Source organism: Notechis scutatus, chromosome 6 (genome assembly GCF_049901735.1).
Source record: "Notechis scutatus isolate UNSWTSFEM ecotype Mainland chromosome 6, rNotScu1.2, whole genome shotgun sequence".
NCBI classification, from domain to species: Eukaryota; Metazoa; Chordata; class Lepidosauria; order Squamata; family Elapidae; genus Notechis; species Notechis scutatus.
This window is the reverse complement of record NC_142014.1, coordinates 28,169,260-28,184,845: the sequence shown is the minus strand read 5'-3', so window position 1 is coordinate 28,184,845 and position 15,586 is coordinate 28,169,260. Positions and strand designations below refer to the sequence as shown.

General features: G+C 39.8%; 1 protein-coding gene across 2 annotated transcripts in view; it reads left to right on the top strand.

Moving 5' to 3' along the window:
- COG5 (component of oligomeric golgi complex 5) overlaps window positions 1–15,586 on the top strand; it is a 132,334-nt gene that overhangs the window by 59,928 nt on the left and 56,820 nt on the right. For both annotated transcript variants that reach the window (XM_087967795.1, XM_087967794.1), the window contains exons 8-10: window positions 8,346–8,508; window positions 11,102–11,214; window positions 11,745–11,822. In XM_087967795.1, the coding sequence (XP_087823921.1) occupies window positions 8,346–8,508; window positions 11,102–11,214; window positions 11,745–11,822 (354 nt within the window). The remainder of the gene's footprint in view (window positions 1–8,345; window positions 8,509–11,101; window positions 11,215–11,744; window positions 11,823–15,586) is intronic.

The following is a 15,586-nucleotide window of genomic DNA, read 5'->3' as shown; positions in this document are numbered from 1 at the left end:
AACAGCTCATTCAATGACCATTCACAGTTACAATGGCACTGGGGGAAAAAAGGCTTACGTGTTGAGATATAAGATGTAATAGCTGCCAGCTGCTGTAAGGCTGATGCAATTGACGATGAATCAGCATACCATGGGTATTGCTCTTTTAAGATGAAGAATGAGTCCACAGAAGTTTATATAAGGCAGCCATTAGAGGACATTTTTTCTCTCTCCTTGTGTCCTGTCTCCATTGCAGAGTTCTCTGTGTAGAGTTAAGAGGATTGATTGCTTGTAAGGTATTTGCCTACCACGTATATTTCTGTATATGTCTTGTAGATAAACCACTGTTAAATGTCTTAAGTCTCTGTGTGCTGTGTTTTGCTCCTGGATTGTCTCATAACAGCAGTCATGCTGCAAGTGCTCTGACATTACGGCCATTTTTTACAGTTACAACTGTTGCAGCGTCCCAATGGACACGTGATCAAAATTCTGGTGCTTGGCAATTGATTCATATTTACGATGGTTGTGGTGTCCCAGGGAGGTCACACGATCCCCTTTTGCGATCTCCTGACGAGCGAAGGCAAGGGGGGGAAGCTAGATTCACTTAACGACCGGGTGACTAACTTAACAACTGCAGTGATTCACTTAACCACTATGGCAGTAAAGATTGTAAAACGGGAGAAAAACTCCCTTGACAAATGTCTCACTTAACGACATACATTGTGGGCTCGATTGTGATTGTAAATCGAGGACTACCTGTCATTCAAAGCTGGTTAATTTCACGCCAGGGCTTTTAATGTTACGTAGTACTACTGATGATCAACATTGATCATTATCTGTTTGTTAAATATATTTGCAGCCTGTCTCTCTCTCTCTCTGTGGGGCTTCTCTAGGAAGTTTGCAACAATAAAAAGGAAGAGATGAAAAGAGTGTAAACAGGACAGAAGTAAAACGATAGAACCTGTGATGTCCCAAAGGGGTATGGCACAAAGGCAACACAGATAATAAGAGTCCCTTTATTAGCTCCAACTTTGCCCCCAATGTCCACTTACCTTCTGGCTGGAGAAAAGCTCTCCCAGGAATAGCATTTAACTGCAGGGAATCAATAAATTTTTCTTTAACATATATATAAGTATTTAATAGACAGTGTATTGTCCAGGTCATTTTGCATATACACAGCAATAGTAAGAATAATATTCTTTACTTGTATATAGTGATATTCTTCCAGCTTCTAATTTCTACCTTTATTATCTAACCATTGATAAAACAAATCCCAAGTTAAAAAATATTCTGTGTCTTCTGTTACCTCCAAAAGTTGTGAATGCTCCAACATTGGAAGTTTTTAAAAAGATGTTGGATAACCATTTGTCTGTAGGGGGTCTGGACTAGAAGACCTCCAAGGTTCCTTCCAATTCTGCTATTCTATTCTATTCTATTGCATATTACATATTACATATTACATTCCATATGTTCTGTTCTGTTCTGTTCTATTCCTATTCTGTTCTGTTGTTCCGTTCCGTTCCGTTCCATTCCATATTACATTTTGCATTCCATATGTTCTATTCTTTATTTATTTATTTATTTATTTATTTATTTATTTATTTATTTATTTATTTTATTTTATTTTATTTTGATTTGTCAATCACTTACAAGATAATAGGTATAAGTATATACATAGTTATGAATACATGAAATGGGTACATATAAGAAAAATAAAAGAAACAATAGGACAGGGGCGGTAGGCACGTTGGTGCGCTTATGCATGCCCCCTACATACCTCTTAGGAAAAGGGTGAGGTCAATAGTAGACAGTCTAAGGTTAAAGTTTTTGGGGTTTGGGGAAGAAACCACAGAGTCTGGTAGAGTATTCCAGACATTGATCACTCTGTTGCTAAAGTCGTATTTCCTGCAATCAAGTTTGGTGCGGTTAACCTTGAGTTTGTATCTATTGTTTGCTCTAGTGTTGTTATAGTTGAAGCTGAAGTATTCATTGACCGGTAGGACATTGCAATGTATGATTTTACTTAGATCAGACCGAAGACAGTGTAATTCAAGATTTTCTAGGTCTAGAATTTCAAGTCTGGTGGCATAAGGTATTCTACGAGTAGAGGAGTGGAGAACTCTTCTTGTGAAATATTTCTGGACTTTCTCAACTGTGCTAATATCAGATACGTAATGTGGGTTCCAGACTGATGAGCTATATTCGAGTATTGGTCTAGCAAATGTTTTGTATGCTCTAGTTGTGTGATATTACCAGAGAAAAAGCTACGTAGGATTAGGTTAACAACTCTTAATGCCTTTTTGGCTATGTAGTTACAGTGGGCTCTAGCACTTAGATGATCAGAGATGAGTATTCCAAGGTCCTTTACAGAGCTTGGATCATCAACAAGGTCTTGACTATTCAGCTTGTATTTTATTTTCTGATTCTTTTGCCAATATGTAAGACAGAGCATTTATTTGTTGAGATTTGAAGTTGCCATTTGTTTGACCATTCTGATACATAGTCAATATCTTTTTGAAGGGTAGCAGTATTGTCTGTGGTATTGAACAGCTTTACATCATCAGCGAAAAGAACGCAATTGCTCTTAATATGGTCACAGAGGTCATTTATGTAGAGTATGAAGAGAGTTGGTCCTAGAACACTGCCTTGGGGGACACCACTATTGACAGGTACAGAATTTGATAGGACACTCCTATTCTATTCCATTCCATTCCATTCCATATTATGAATTACCTATTACCTATTACCTATTCTATTCTATTCTATTCTATTCTATTCTATTCTATTCTATTCTATTCTATTCTATTCTATTCCATTCCATTCCATTCCATTCCATTCCATTCCACTCTCCGCTCCATCTATTCTATTCTGTTCTGTTCTGTTCTATTCTATTGTATTCTATCTTTATCATTTATCTAACCTATCCATTTCCACACAATCTAATCTTTTTTTGGTTATATTTTCATCTGAAGGAGTTTCCTCATTTTTCCAGTGTTGTGCAAATACAATTCCCACTGCCGTCAAAACATCTAGTACTAAATATACTTTCCCTTTATTCTATTTTTCTGTTCAAAATACCTAACAAAAATATTTCTGGCTTTAAATCTATATGTTGCTTTAACATTTTCTCTAACCATGCATGAATTTTCGTCCAACTTTTTTAAAAAAATCTTTGGGCAAGTCCACCGCATATGGTAGTACGAGCCCAGTATCTGATTGCATTTCCAAAGTTTGTTCCCTTTTTCATAAGATACACGTTGCACTAAATAATTTCCCAGTGCACAGTGTTTGTGCACATTGTAGCTGACGGCTTGATTCTTAGCAGGTTCTAAAATAATGAAATTAGCCCAGCTACAAATGCATACCCAACATTAATCAACAATATCTTCTGCAGCACAATCCAAATTGTGCCTGGTGAAGCTGGAAGAAACATGAGAGAAATTTCTCTTCCCTTGGGTTGATAATCCGATTTTTTTCCTTCTCCTGCATATAATCACTTTAATTTCTATAGGTTCTCTGTCTTGTTCATTAAATTCTGAATAATCGCATGATGGGGGGTGATTTTTTTTATTTTTCTTATTTTTTCCAGATTTTGTTCTATTGTACTTTATTAATTTATTTGATTCTTTTTGTTAGTTTTTATTGGTTTTTTTTATTTTTTTATTTTAAATATGGTTTTACATTGTGTAAGCCACCTCGAGTCACCATGGGCGAATAGGCGGCAATATAAATTCTAATCATCATCATCATCATCGGAGCAAGAAGGGCGCTCCCTGAAATTTATGCCACAAACCTACCTGGTTTCCCCAGAAATAAGACCTTGTCTTATATTTCTTTGCCACCAAAAGAGGCACCAGGTCTTATTTTTGGGGGATGTCATCCATTGACTAAGCTCACTTGCGCGAGTCGCCCCCGGCCTCCTTTTCACTGTCAGAGGCCTTCAGGAACTTCTGCAGATGGCAAGGCTTTCCTGAAGGCCTCTACAGCCGATAACAGAGCTCTGGATCGATCCAGAACTTTGTTATCAGTTACAGAGACCTTCAGGAAAGCCTTGCCAGCCTTGCCAGCTGCAGAAGAAATGGGCTGGCAAGGCAGGTGTTGGGGTGTGTGAGGCCTGGCTACAACTGTCCAAAGGTAAGTAGTAGGGCAGCTCCACCCCCCCCCCCAATCCCCACCCTAGCTTAATTTTTACCCATCCACTCTGGAGTGGGTGGGATCTTAATTAGGGCTTGTTTTGTGGGGTAGGACTTATATTGGGCACACATGTAAAAATCAAGCTAGGGCTTACTTTCGGGGTAGGTTGTATTTTTGGGAAAACATGGTAGAATTGCCTTTCGGATCCTACATTAATTATTACTGCATGATTGTTCTGATGATTAATACAAATTAGAAACTCTGGAGTGGGCGGGACCTTAATTAGAGCTTATTTTGGGGGGTAGGGCTTATATTGGGAGCACGTGTAAAAACCAAGCTAGGACTTACTTTCAGGGTAGGTCGTATCTTCAGGGAAACAGGGTAATTTTAACCAGAATTTATTACCACATAGAGAAAAAAGGGTATCTCTTAACTGGAAACCAGCAGGGATTCTAACTTACCTTGGACCACCATGTCTGAAGGTTAGAGATTCCCTTAACAGCTGTGGCAAGAAAGTCATAAAAAGGGGCAAAATTCACTTAACCAATGTCTCGCTTGGCAACAGAAATGTTGGGCTCCATTGTGGTTGTAAGTTAAGGACTATTTTAATCATATCCCAGATTTTTTGGGAGGGGGGAGTGTGGGATTTCTTGTGTGCTGTAATTTATGTCATGGGGACATTAGGTATGTAAATTATGTAAAAGAAAGGGGGAGGAGCAGGATAACGAGAAGGGGGAAGAGCGGGAGAAGGAGCAGGGGAGGAGGGGAGGAGCAGTAGGAGGAGCAAGAGCAGGAGAAGGGGTGCAGGAGCAGGAGGGGGTAGGGTGGAGCAGGAGGAGGGGAAGAGCACAAGGAGGGGAAGGAGGAGCAAGAGCAGGAGAGGGAGGGGAGGAGCAGCAGGAACAGGAGGAGGCAAGGAGGAGGAGGATGGGGTGGAGCAGGAGGGGAAGCAGGAGCAGGAGGAAGAGCAGGAGGAGGGGAGGAGGAGCAGGAGGAAGAGCAGGAGGAGAGGGGGAGCAGGAGGAGGGGAAGAGCAGGAGCAGGAGGAGCAGGAGAAAGAATAGGCTGTGGGGTACTTACATTTCATTACCCCATTAGGTAACATCATCCTTGCTAGAAGGGAGTGGGGTTTGCAGAGAGGAAGAAAAGGAGGCATCATAATACAAAATGCAGAACAATAATAAGACCATATTTTGCAAAACAGAGTAAAAGACCGAAGAAATGCAAATTATATTTCGGTGTCAACTTTATTATCCCCTCCCAATCAGATCCAAATACACAATTCTCATTTGTAACGGTTTTGTTCAAATAAAGGGCTTTATTTTATGTAATGTTTGGCTTCTGACCGCAGGTGAAATACGTTGTTTTAACATAAGGATCCCAAAAAGCTGTTCATCTAATCTGTAATTCAGGATTCTGATCTCTCTCTCTCTTTTTTTTTCATATAGTTGACATTCAAATTAGAAATGGAAAAAAACAGCTTAAAATGGTTTCCACCACCACCCTTCTCTTCCTAGCTAGGCAGAATATCCAGGACTTTATATAGTATGTCCATATTATATAAATGATATAGATTGAAGCAAAGGATCCATGCAATTACACAAATTGGGCAATTATGTAAAATAAATTACATACGTTCAAATGTACAGACTCTTCCTCTAACTATAAAGTGAAGGTTTACCATATAGAGAGCTGCAAAGCGATGTGACTTAATGCAGCGTCTGCCCACATGTCTTACTTACATACTACAGCCTGAGAATACTAAAAATGAGTTGAAAATAAACTGGTGCAAAAAAAGGGGTATAAAATATTTTAAGACAGGAACAATTACTTACAAAACTAATATAAAAGACTAGCTCTATACCCGTGCTTCGCTACGTAACTATGTGGTCAGGCTTAGTTTTTGGGGAGGAAAATAAGGGGGAAAAAATGTGCCTCTGCCTACCAGCATCCATCGGTATTCATCTAGCTAGCGTCCTGTCAGTGTGTGAGAGAGTTGAGGGCTCTTTGGAAACTGAGGTAGTATTTGTGTGAGCAAGAAGGAGACAGTAAGGAGCCTGGGCGTGGCTTAGCTCCACTGTTCTGTACTAAAGCTGCTTGGTGCTGTGAAATTGAAACTGAAACTCCTCTGTTTGTGTTCTGCATTTGGAAGATATTTCTTTTCAGGTGAGGAGGGGGAATAGAACTCCTTAGCATCAGAGTGTGTTCATAATAATAATATAGGAAAGACTAATTGCTCTCATGGTCATTTGGAAAAATCCTTTCTTAGTGAGCCCCTAGAAGCCAAGAGGAACATATGGGCCAAATTTCAAGTTTGTAGGCTTTACGGTTCTGGAGATTTTGTGATGATGCGTGAGGGGTATTTCGCTTTTATATATATAGATTAGATAAAACAAAACAGTGGGTTTACGGCAAAATGAAAGAATATGGTGGAATTTCCACACTGTACCATCACCAAAGAAACATCTTATTTCTGCACATTTTGAATGAACAAACGATGCTAAATAAAAAGCAATTTACTGGTTCTAAAAGAAGACTGCTCAAAAAAAGGGTTGCGTTGGAAAATTGTATAGTATCAAAGGCAAATAGAGTTTGTATTGATGCAGGCCAGGGATCTCTGGATTTATTCTTAATTTAGTTGGGTACAGATTTTTATTCTTATTCTTAATTTAGATTTTTATTCTTAATTTAGTTGGGTAATCTGTACCCAACTAAATTAAAGGGACTTAAGTCATAGTCAGCCTGTCCAAGTGAATTAAATGAACTTTGTATCCAGAATAACATGATAACAGAGTTGGAAGTGACCTTAGAGGTCTTGTAGTCCAACCCCATGCTCAGGCAGGAGACCCACCCCAGAAAAATTACTGTTCAATCTCTTATTTAAAGTCTCTCAATGATGGAGCATCCACAACTTCTGGAGTCAGGTTGTTCCACAGATTAATTGTTCTAGCTGTCTGGAACTTTCTCCTCAGTTCCAGGTTGCTTCTCTCCTTGATTAGTTTGCACCCATTGCTTCTTGTCCTGCCCTCAGGTGCTTTAGAGAATAGCTTGACTCCCTCTTCTTTGGGACAGCCCCTGAGATATTTGAGCACTGCTGTCATGTCTCCCCTAGTCCTTCTTTTCATCAGATTAGACATACCCAATTCCAGCAACCGTTCTTCGAATGTTTTATTCTCCAGTCCCTTAATGATCTTTGTTGATTTTCTCTGCACTCTTTCTAGAGTCTCAATATTTTTTTTTTAATATCGTGGCGACCAAAACTGGACGCAATGTTCCGAATGCGATCTTATCAAAACGTTATAAAGTGGAATTAACACTTCGCACTATCTTGATTGTATTCCTCTGTTAATGCAGTCATGCCTCTAGTGGAGACTGATTCTGAGGGAAAGGAGGAACAGCAGACAGGGAGTAGAAGTGTGGCTCCGGATGTTGTGGAGGAGGCTGGGGAAGGTCAGAGGCCGGCTGGGCAGTCAGGGGAAGACCCAGGCCCATCCCCTCTCCATCCTAGGACACGCAGGGAGGAGAGGATAAGGGAGAGACGTGGTCTACTGAGGAGGAGAGGGCCTTGATCCTCTTCATGGGCTGCAGCTGTGACAAATGAATAAGAGGACGGACCTGCGTAATGGCAAACGCTGGAAATAAAGCATGGAAATATCTCTAGTTTATAGTTCCTCTCTCAGTTTGGCGTCCTTCCCAGTGTGTGTTCTGCTATCTATAGACGTCCTCCAGCCCTTATCTTGCCTGGTTTGTGTTGCTTTTTTCCTCCTTCTTGTAACTGTTTGTGTGGGAGTTTTTTTGTCTCCAGTCAAGGATATTTGGAGCTTGGAAGCAAAGTGAAGGAAAAAAAGGGGCTTCACTGGGTTTTTGTGACTGTGTTTATTTTGTATCCCCCCCTGGGTCATCACAGCTACTTTATATTAGAGTGATCATAAGGTGCATTGTAAATAGCACACCTCTGTATTGAGGTTTGATAATGTATAGGTATATTTCCTTTGTAATGTATTAATGCGTGGTTAAAAAGCAGATGAGTTAGTCATTAAACCGGGAAGACCCTCCTAAATGAGGTTGTTGCACACAAATATAAAACAAAATGGATTAATCTGAGCAGGAAGCCAAAGTTTGTGTGAGCTTGGAAGAATGGCAACAGCGTTGATGCCTGAGGTAAATCTCTTGCTTAAAAGCGGATCCCTCATTTTTTTCTCTTGATTCTTGATTTCTTTCCTCTGTTCTAGAATCCTACTCAAGAAGGAACTGCTCTTCAAGTTTTCTACAATCTCGGAACATTAAAAGTAACAATCGCTAATGTGGTGGAGGGATATTGCACAGCCTTGGAGGAGAATGTCAGCAACGCTTTGGATTTTAAAGTTTTGACTCAGCCCTCTCAAGTAGCTAGAGGTACCTTGCATATTCCTTATTTTGCTATATTAGGCAAAGTGGTGCTTTGTAATTTGATACATCGCCATAAAGAGGGTATTAGACAGGCAATCCTTGACTTAAAACATTCATTTAACGACTGAAGTTAGAACAGCTCTGAAAAAACAGAACATAGAACATAGAATATCAGAGTTGGAAATCTGTGGAGATTCTCAGTCATCCCAAGGTTGTGGCTGTCCCCAGGGTGCTTTTTTCAAGAGGCAACTGGACTTTCTGGGTTTTTTTTTGAAGACGTTTTGCTTCTCATCCAAGAAGCTTCTTCAGCGCTGACTGGATGGTGGGGAATGGAAGGATTCATATTCCTTGCAGACAGCTGGTCATTTGCGTCCCTTTAGAGAGCCGTTGAGGCCACTTGGAGGTTTGTCTGTGTCCTCAGAGTCACTTGAGTGGTGCAAATGAGTGTGGGGCCTTCTTGGAATTGCTGAGATGGAGACAAAACAGACTCATCCCCAACAGCCTGCACCTGTGTTCAACAGTGAAAGGACACAGGGCAGAAACATCCAGGTTACCCCGAGGACACAGTCAAACCTCCAGGTGGCCTCAATGACCCTCTAAAAGGATGCAAATGACCAGCCGTCTGCAAGGAATATAAATCCTTCCATTTCCCCACCATTCAGTCAGAGCTGAAGAAGCTTCTTAGATGAGAAGTGAAACATCTCCAAAGAAAAAACAGAGAATCCAGTTGCCTCTTGAAAAAGAACCTTTAGGATGATCAGAGTTGGAAGGGACCTTGGAGGTCTTCTAGTCCATCCCCCTCTACCATTTCAGACAAATGGCTGTCCTGTCTTTTCTTAAAAGCCTCTAGTGATGAAGCACCCACAACTTCTGGAGGCAAGAAGTTCCACTGGTTAATCGTCCTCCCTGTTAGGAAGTTTCTCCTTAATTCCAGGTTGCTTCTCTCCTTGGTTAGTTTCCATCTATTGCTTCTTGTCTGACCTTCAGATGTTCTGGAGAAGAAGTTGCAATGGGGATGTTACAATGGTCATAAAGTGCGAAAAACGGTCAGAAGTTACTTCTTTCACTGTTGTTGTAATTTTGGTCTCTAAATGAACTGTTGTAAGCCAAGGACTACCTGTACTTAGTATTTCAGCAAATTCCTTCATTCTTTTCAGATTTCAAGTCATATTAACAAGGATAATAATAAAAAGGTTGAAATGCAGTACATTTTGAGTTTGTTTTGCTGGGATTTTGACCGGTGCCTCTAATTTTAGCTAATAGAATATCCTACATTAACGGAGAATGCATTATACCAAAAACCGCTTGTAATCTCAGCCTTTAATCTGACATAAAATATTGATGAAGGAAAAAGAGGAATTATCCATTGTGGAGCTTTGACATTTTATTGCAAAAGCAGTTAAATGCAATTTTCACGCTGAATTATTAATACAGGTAAAGATACCATTCTTATACCATGTTTCCCCCAAAACTGCCTGACTAAAGTGAACAGTGTAGTTGGCTGGGTTTAAACTTCAGCCTTTTTTTTTCTTTTTTTTTTAATTTGGTAACAGATTCCTAGCAGCCCTAATTTTCAACATCAGATGTCACTGGATGTGGTTTCATACCACCTTTGTGGCTCGGCAGGAATTCCACACAATCATGGTTGGTTTTCCAGACAGCTTCCATGAAACCCACCTAAATAACTCAGCCAATCTCCACAACATCCCTGGTTGTTGTTGTTGTTGTTTGCAATCCTCTGCTGAACTAAGAAACCAAGTTTAGATTTTGGCCTGAATCTATAAGGCAGGAAACCCTATACCATTCTAGTCCAGTCTCTTCTTAAAAACCTGCAGTGTTGGAGCACTTCTGGAGGCACTGGTTAAATTGTTCTAACTGTTTTGAAATTTCTCCTTAGTTCTAGATTGAAAAAAAAACTCCTAAAAATCCAAGAATCACATTTTCCCAGGGTGATTTATAAGAGGAAGCTGTGTTTCCTGCTTGAGCAAAGGGGTGGACTAGAAGATCTCCACAGTCCCTTCCAACTCTGTTATTCGGTATTCTGTTTTGGTTGCTTGTCTTCTCGACTAAGTTTCCATCCATTGCTTCTTGCCTTGCCTTATATTGAGCCATAGCTCAGTTCAATGCCTCCAGAAGTTACGGGTGCTCCATCACTAGAGGGTTATAATTAGAATTAGAATTAGAAGAACTTTATTGTCATTGTACAAGTACAACTAAATTGTGGATGCACCCCAGCAACTGTTCGCAATACAACAAAACCAAAGCACTTAAAAATGAAGATAAGAAAAATAGAGTACCCACATCTCCATTTCCAATCTGAGAGTATAACATCTACGAATAAGATCCCAGACAGCCATTTTGTCTGAAATAGTATCTCCTGCTTGAGCAAAGGGATGGACTAGAAGACCACCAAAGTCCCTTCCGACTCTATTATCCTGTTATCATTGCAGGAGGGCTCAAATCCTCTCTTTTATTCTGTTAACTTCTTGCTTTTGATCTGCACAGCAATGTAGGCATTCAAAACGTGCGTAGTTTGCGTAAGCTTTACAGAGATGGATTTTTGAGACGGATTAATTTAAAAACAACAACACACATTTAGGTGGTCCCGGTCGAGCAGCTATGCCCACCCCAGGAAATACCGCAGCCTTCCGAGCAGCTCTCTGGACCAATATGGAGAAATTGATGGATCAGATCTGTGCGGCTTGTGGACAGGTACTTTCAAATCCTTTCCTTGGTGTGCAGCGGGAGTGGGATTCAGCCGGTTCGGGCCGGTTCAGACGAACCGGATGTTAAATTTACATCTGGTTCGCCAAACCACTAGTTGAACCAACCGGCTGCCCCCACCCCGCCTACTCCTCCCAAGAGTCTCCACGCAGCCCATTTTGGAGGCAAGTCAGTGCAGGGTCCATGCGGAGGCTCTGGGAGGGAGAAAAATGGGCCGAACTGTAAGTTCCAGAAGTCCGGAAACGGGCCTGTTTCCGGCTTCCGGGCAGCTTTCGGAGCCCAGGAGAGGTTGTTTTTGCCTTCCCAGAGACCCAAGGGAAGCTTCCAAACTCTGGGGAAGGTGAAAAACAGCCCTCCCGGAAGTTCTATCGGTAGGCCACGCCCACCATGGCCATGCCCACCCAGCAACCAGGCAGAGAACCGGTTGTTGGGATGTTTGGAATCCCATTCTTGGTTTGCAGCCTCCATCAACATTCTCAAGAATCTGGACTTCACATAGCGTGTTTGTTATTTTCCAGGTGCAACATCTCCAGAAGGTCTTGTCTAAGAAAAGGGATCCTGTGACCCACGTGTGTTTCATTGATGAGTTGGCAAAGGTGAGGTTTCTAACTCTGCTCTCAGAAAGTTCTCGACTTACGCCCAAAACCGTTAAAGCAAGAAGGTGACTAATAGTGAGTTTTGCCCCTGTCATGCCCTTGTTAGAGTCAGACTCTGAGGGAGAGGAGGAACAGCTGACAGGGAGTGGAAGTGTGGCTCCGGAGGTTGTGGAGGAGGCTGGGGAAGAGCAGAGGCTGGCTGGGCAGTCAGGAAAAACCAGGCCCATCCCCTCTTCATCCTAGGGCACGCAGGGAGGAACAGAGAAGGGAGCAACGTGGCTTACGGGAGAAGAAACGGCCATGATCCCCCTCATTGGCTGCAGCTGGGGGGGAATAGTATATAAGAGAGACGGTTAAAACACACCGTTGCCAGAAGCAAAGCGTGTGTTATTTGGGCTGAAGTTATCTTGGTTGGCGTCCTTCCAACAGACTGTGTCTTGTTATCTCCTTGAAGTTGGTAATTACTTATCCTGGTCCGTTGTGGAAATTCCTTCATTGTAGTTTGTTTTAGTTTTTTATTTCACCTCTATCTGCTCATTAAGTTCGGACTGTATTGCTTTCTTTTGAAGACTATTTTTGAGTAAGTTTTATCTCCAACTGAGAATAATTGAACAGTGGGGCCAAGTTGGAGGCATTAAAAGACATTTATTTATGTTTTGGAGTTTGTTACATTTGTGTTACACTCCGGGTAATCACAGTCCCATTTCTTGCAACGGTGGTTCAGTGAATCGCCGCGGTTGTTAGCTGAATGGGGCAGTCATTAAGCAAATGTGGTTCCCCCATTGACTTTGCATGTTGGAAAGCAGCTGGGAAGGTTACAAGTGGAGATCACGTGACCCTGGGACAGGGCAACTGTCATAAGTACATGTCAGTTGCCAAGCATCCGAATTTTGATCATGTGACCATGGAGATGCTGCAGTAGTCGAAAACTGGTCCCTGTTTTCAGTACCATTATAACTTCTCTCACACTGAGCGCTTCTGCACCAGAGACAAATTCCTTCTGTGTCCAATCACACTTTGCCAATAAAGAATTCTGTTCTGTTCTGTTTCTATTTCTTGTCTGATTCTTTTTCTATTCTGTTCTTGTTCTGTTCTGTTCCATTTCCATATTTTCTATTCTGTTCCATCTACTCTATTCTATCCTATTCTATTCTTTTCGATTCAATTCGATTCTACTCTATTCTTAATTCCATTCTATTCCATTCTATTCCATTCTATTCTATTCTATTCTATTCTATTCTATTCTATTCTATTCTATTCTATATTCTATTCTATTTCTATTCTATTCCTGATTCTATTCTATTCTTAATTCTATTCTATTCTTAATTCTGGTTCAATTCTGTTCTAATTCTAATACTATTCTTAATTCTATTCTCTATTCCTATTCCTATTCTGTTCTCTATTCTATTCTTATTCTATTCTATATTCTATTCCATTCTGTATTCTATTCTATTCTATTCTATATTCTATTCTGTTCTGTTCTGTTCTGTTCTATACTCTATTCTATTTCTAATTCTATGCTATTCTATTCCATTCTTTATTCTATTCTATTCTATCTCTATTCTAATGGTTGCAAGTCAACCTGTTCATGCTTACAAAGATACACAATCCTTTTTGAAATTATTGGTGAAGAAAGGGAGTTAATGCTTTATGACAGCCAAAGATATTACTGAGGAAGACCCAAGAGCTAAAAAAAAAAAAATTGCTGGAGGCTTCGAGAGGTACCGGAGTGATAACTGTTGCACAAAGATTACAGAATCACTTTCACTACACACCTGATGTTCAGAAAGCGCCTCTCCATTTAACATTGCAAGGCAAAATGAGTCAGTCTTGCTTGCCTGGTGTCACAGCGTGGTGTTCTGAAATTGGACTTGACAAGGTGGAAGATTTTCCCTGGCAGTGTTGGATGGAAGGAATGTTCAAGCCACATTTTCCACCTCCCAATTTTATTGCTTTTTCGAGTCCTGTACCAGTGGGTTGCACAGCAGATTGCAGCCACAGGATGAGCAGCTGGGGGAGGGGGGGTTACTTTCTCTCCCTTCCCCAATTTTTCTGAAATAACAGAAGAACAGAGACCCCTGGGAATGATTTTGGGGGGCTTTGTAAGGAAAGGACCAGCGGCGTGGGGAAAAAATCAGCATTGCCTTTTCCATTCAAGCGTGACCATTTTGGCGACAAAGCACAGTGATTTTTTAAAATTATTTTATCTATAATGAATGCATTTTTCATGATATGATCATGATTTATCACTTGTTGCTTGTATGTATACTGAGAGCTTCTGCATCAGAGACAAATTCCTTGTGTGTCCAATCACACTTGGCCAATATTCTATTCTATTCTATTCTATTCTATTCTATTCTATTCTATTCTATTCTATTCTATTCTATTCTATTCTATTCTATTCTTCTACATTCTATTCTATTCTATATTCTATTATTCTGTTCTATATTCTATTCTTCTATTCTATATTCTATTATTCTATTCTATTATTTTATTCTATTATTCTATTCTATTCTATTCTATATTTTATTCTATTCTACTCTGCATTCTATTCCTATTCTATTCCATTCTATTCTATTCTGCATTCTATTCCTATTCTATTCTATTCCCATTCCATTCCATTCCTATTTTATTCTATTCTCATTCAATTCCTATCCTATCCTATCCTGTCCTATTCCATCCCATCCCATCCCACATTTTCTATTTTATTCCATTCCATATTTTCTCTCCTCTCCTCTCCCATTCCATTCCATTCCATTCCATTCTATTCTATTCTTATTTTTTCTTATTCTGTTCTATTCTATTCTATTTCTATCCTATCCCATCCTACCCCATTTTCTATTTTATTCCATTCCATCTCTTCTCTTCTCTATTCTTATTCTTTCTTTTTCTGTTCTGTTCTCTATTCTATTCTATTCTATTCTATTCTATTCTATTCTATTCTATTCTATTCTATTCTATTCTATTCTATTCTATTCTATTCTATTCTATTCTATTCCTTTCTGTTCCGTTCTATTCTATTCTATTCCATATTTTCTATTCTATTCTATCCCATCCTATCCCACCCCACATTTTCTATTTTATTCCATTCCATATTTTCTGTTCTATTCCAGTCCATTCCATTAATTCTAGTCTATTCTTATTTTTTATTTTGTTTTTCTTTTCCTGTTTTGTTCTGTTTTGTTCTATTCTATTCAGTTAAAACAATGCAAAAAATACCGTGTGGCTTGATGAATTGGTATTACATTTATATAACACCTCGATTCGGCCATCTGTGTCTTGTTTGGAAGTTTTGTCTTTTAAAAAAAAGTCCATTCCTTTTTACTGCTTGCTGTACCTAAGATACAAATTTCTTTTGTCATCTGTTGTTTTTCCTTATTTTAGAATCTTATTGAGGAGCGGTTGATGAATAGTTTTCCCAAGGAACAAAAAACTCTACAGGTAGTCTTCGACTTACAAGGGTTCATTTAGCGTCCATTCAAAGTTACACTGAAAAATACATTGACCATTTTTTTACACGTACGACCTTTGCAGCATGGTGTTCTGACCCAGGCTTTGTCAAACTTAATAAAACACAAACTGATTTTAAAAGTAAAACCTATTTTAATCCGACACTGGGAATTACTTGCATTCCTAGCCACAACTCATTATACACAGTTCCTCCAGATAAGAATATGCTTTTCAATGCTTTTCAATGCTGCCAATAAACAGAAGTCCAATTAAGGCTTAACATAAACCAACCCAAAAACCTAGAAAAAAACCAA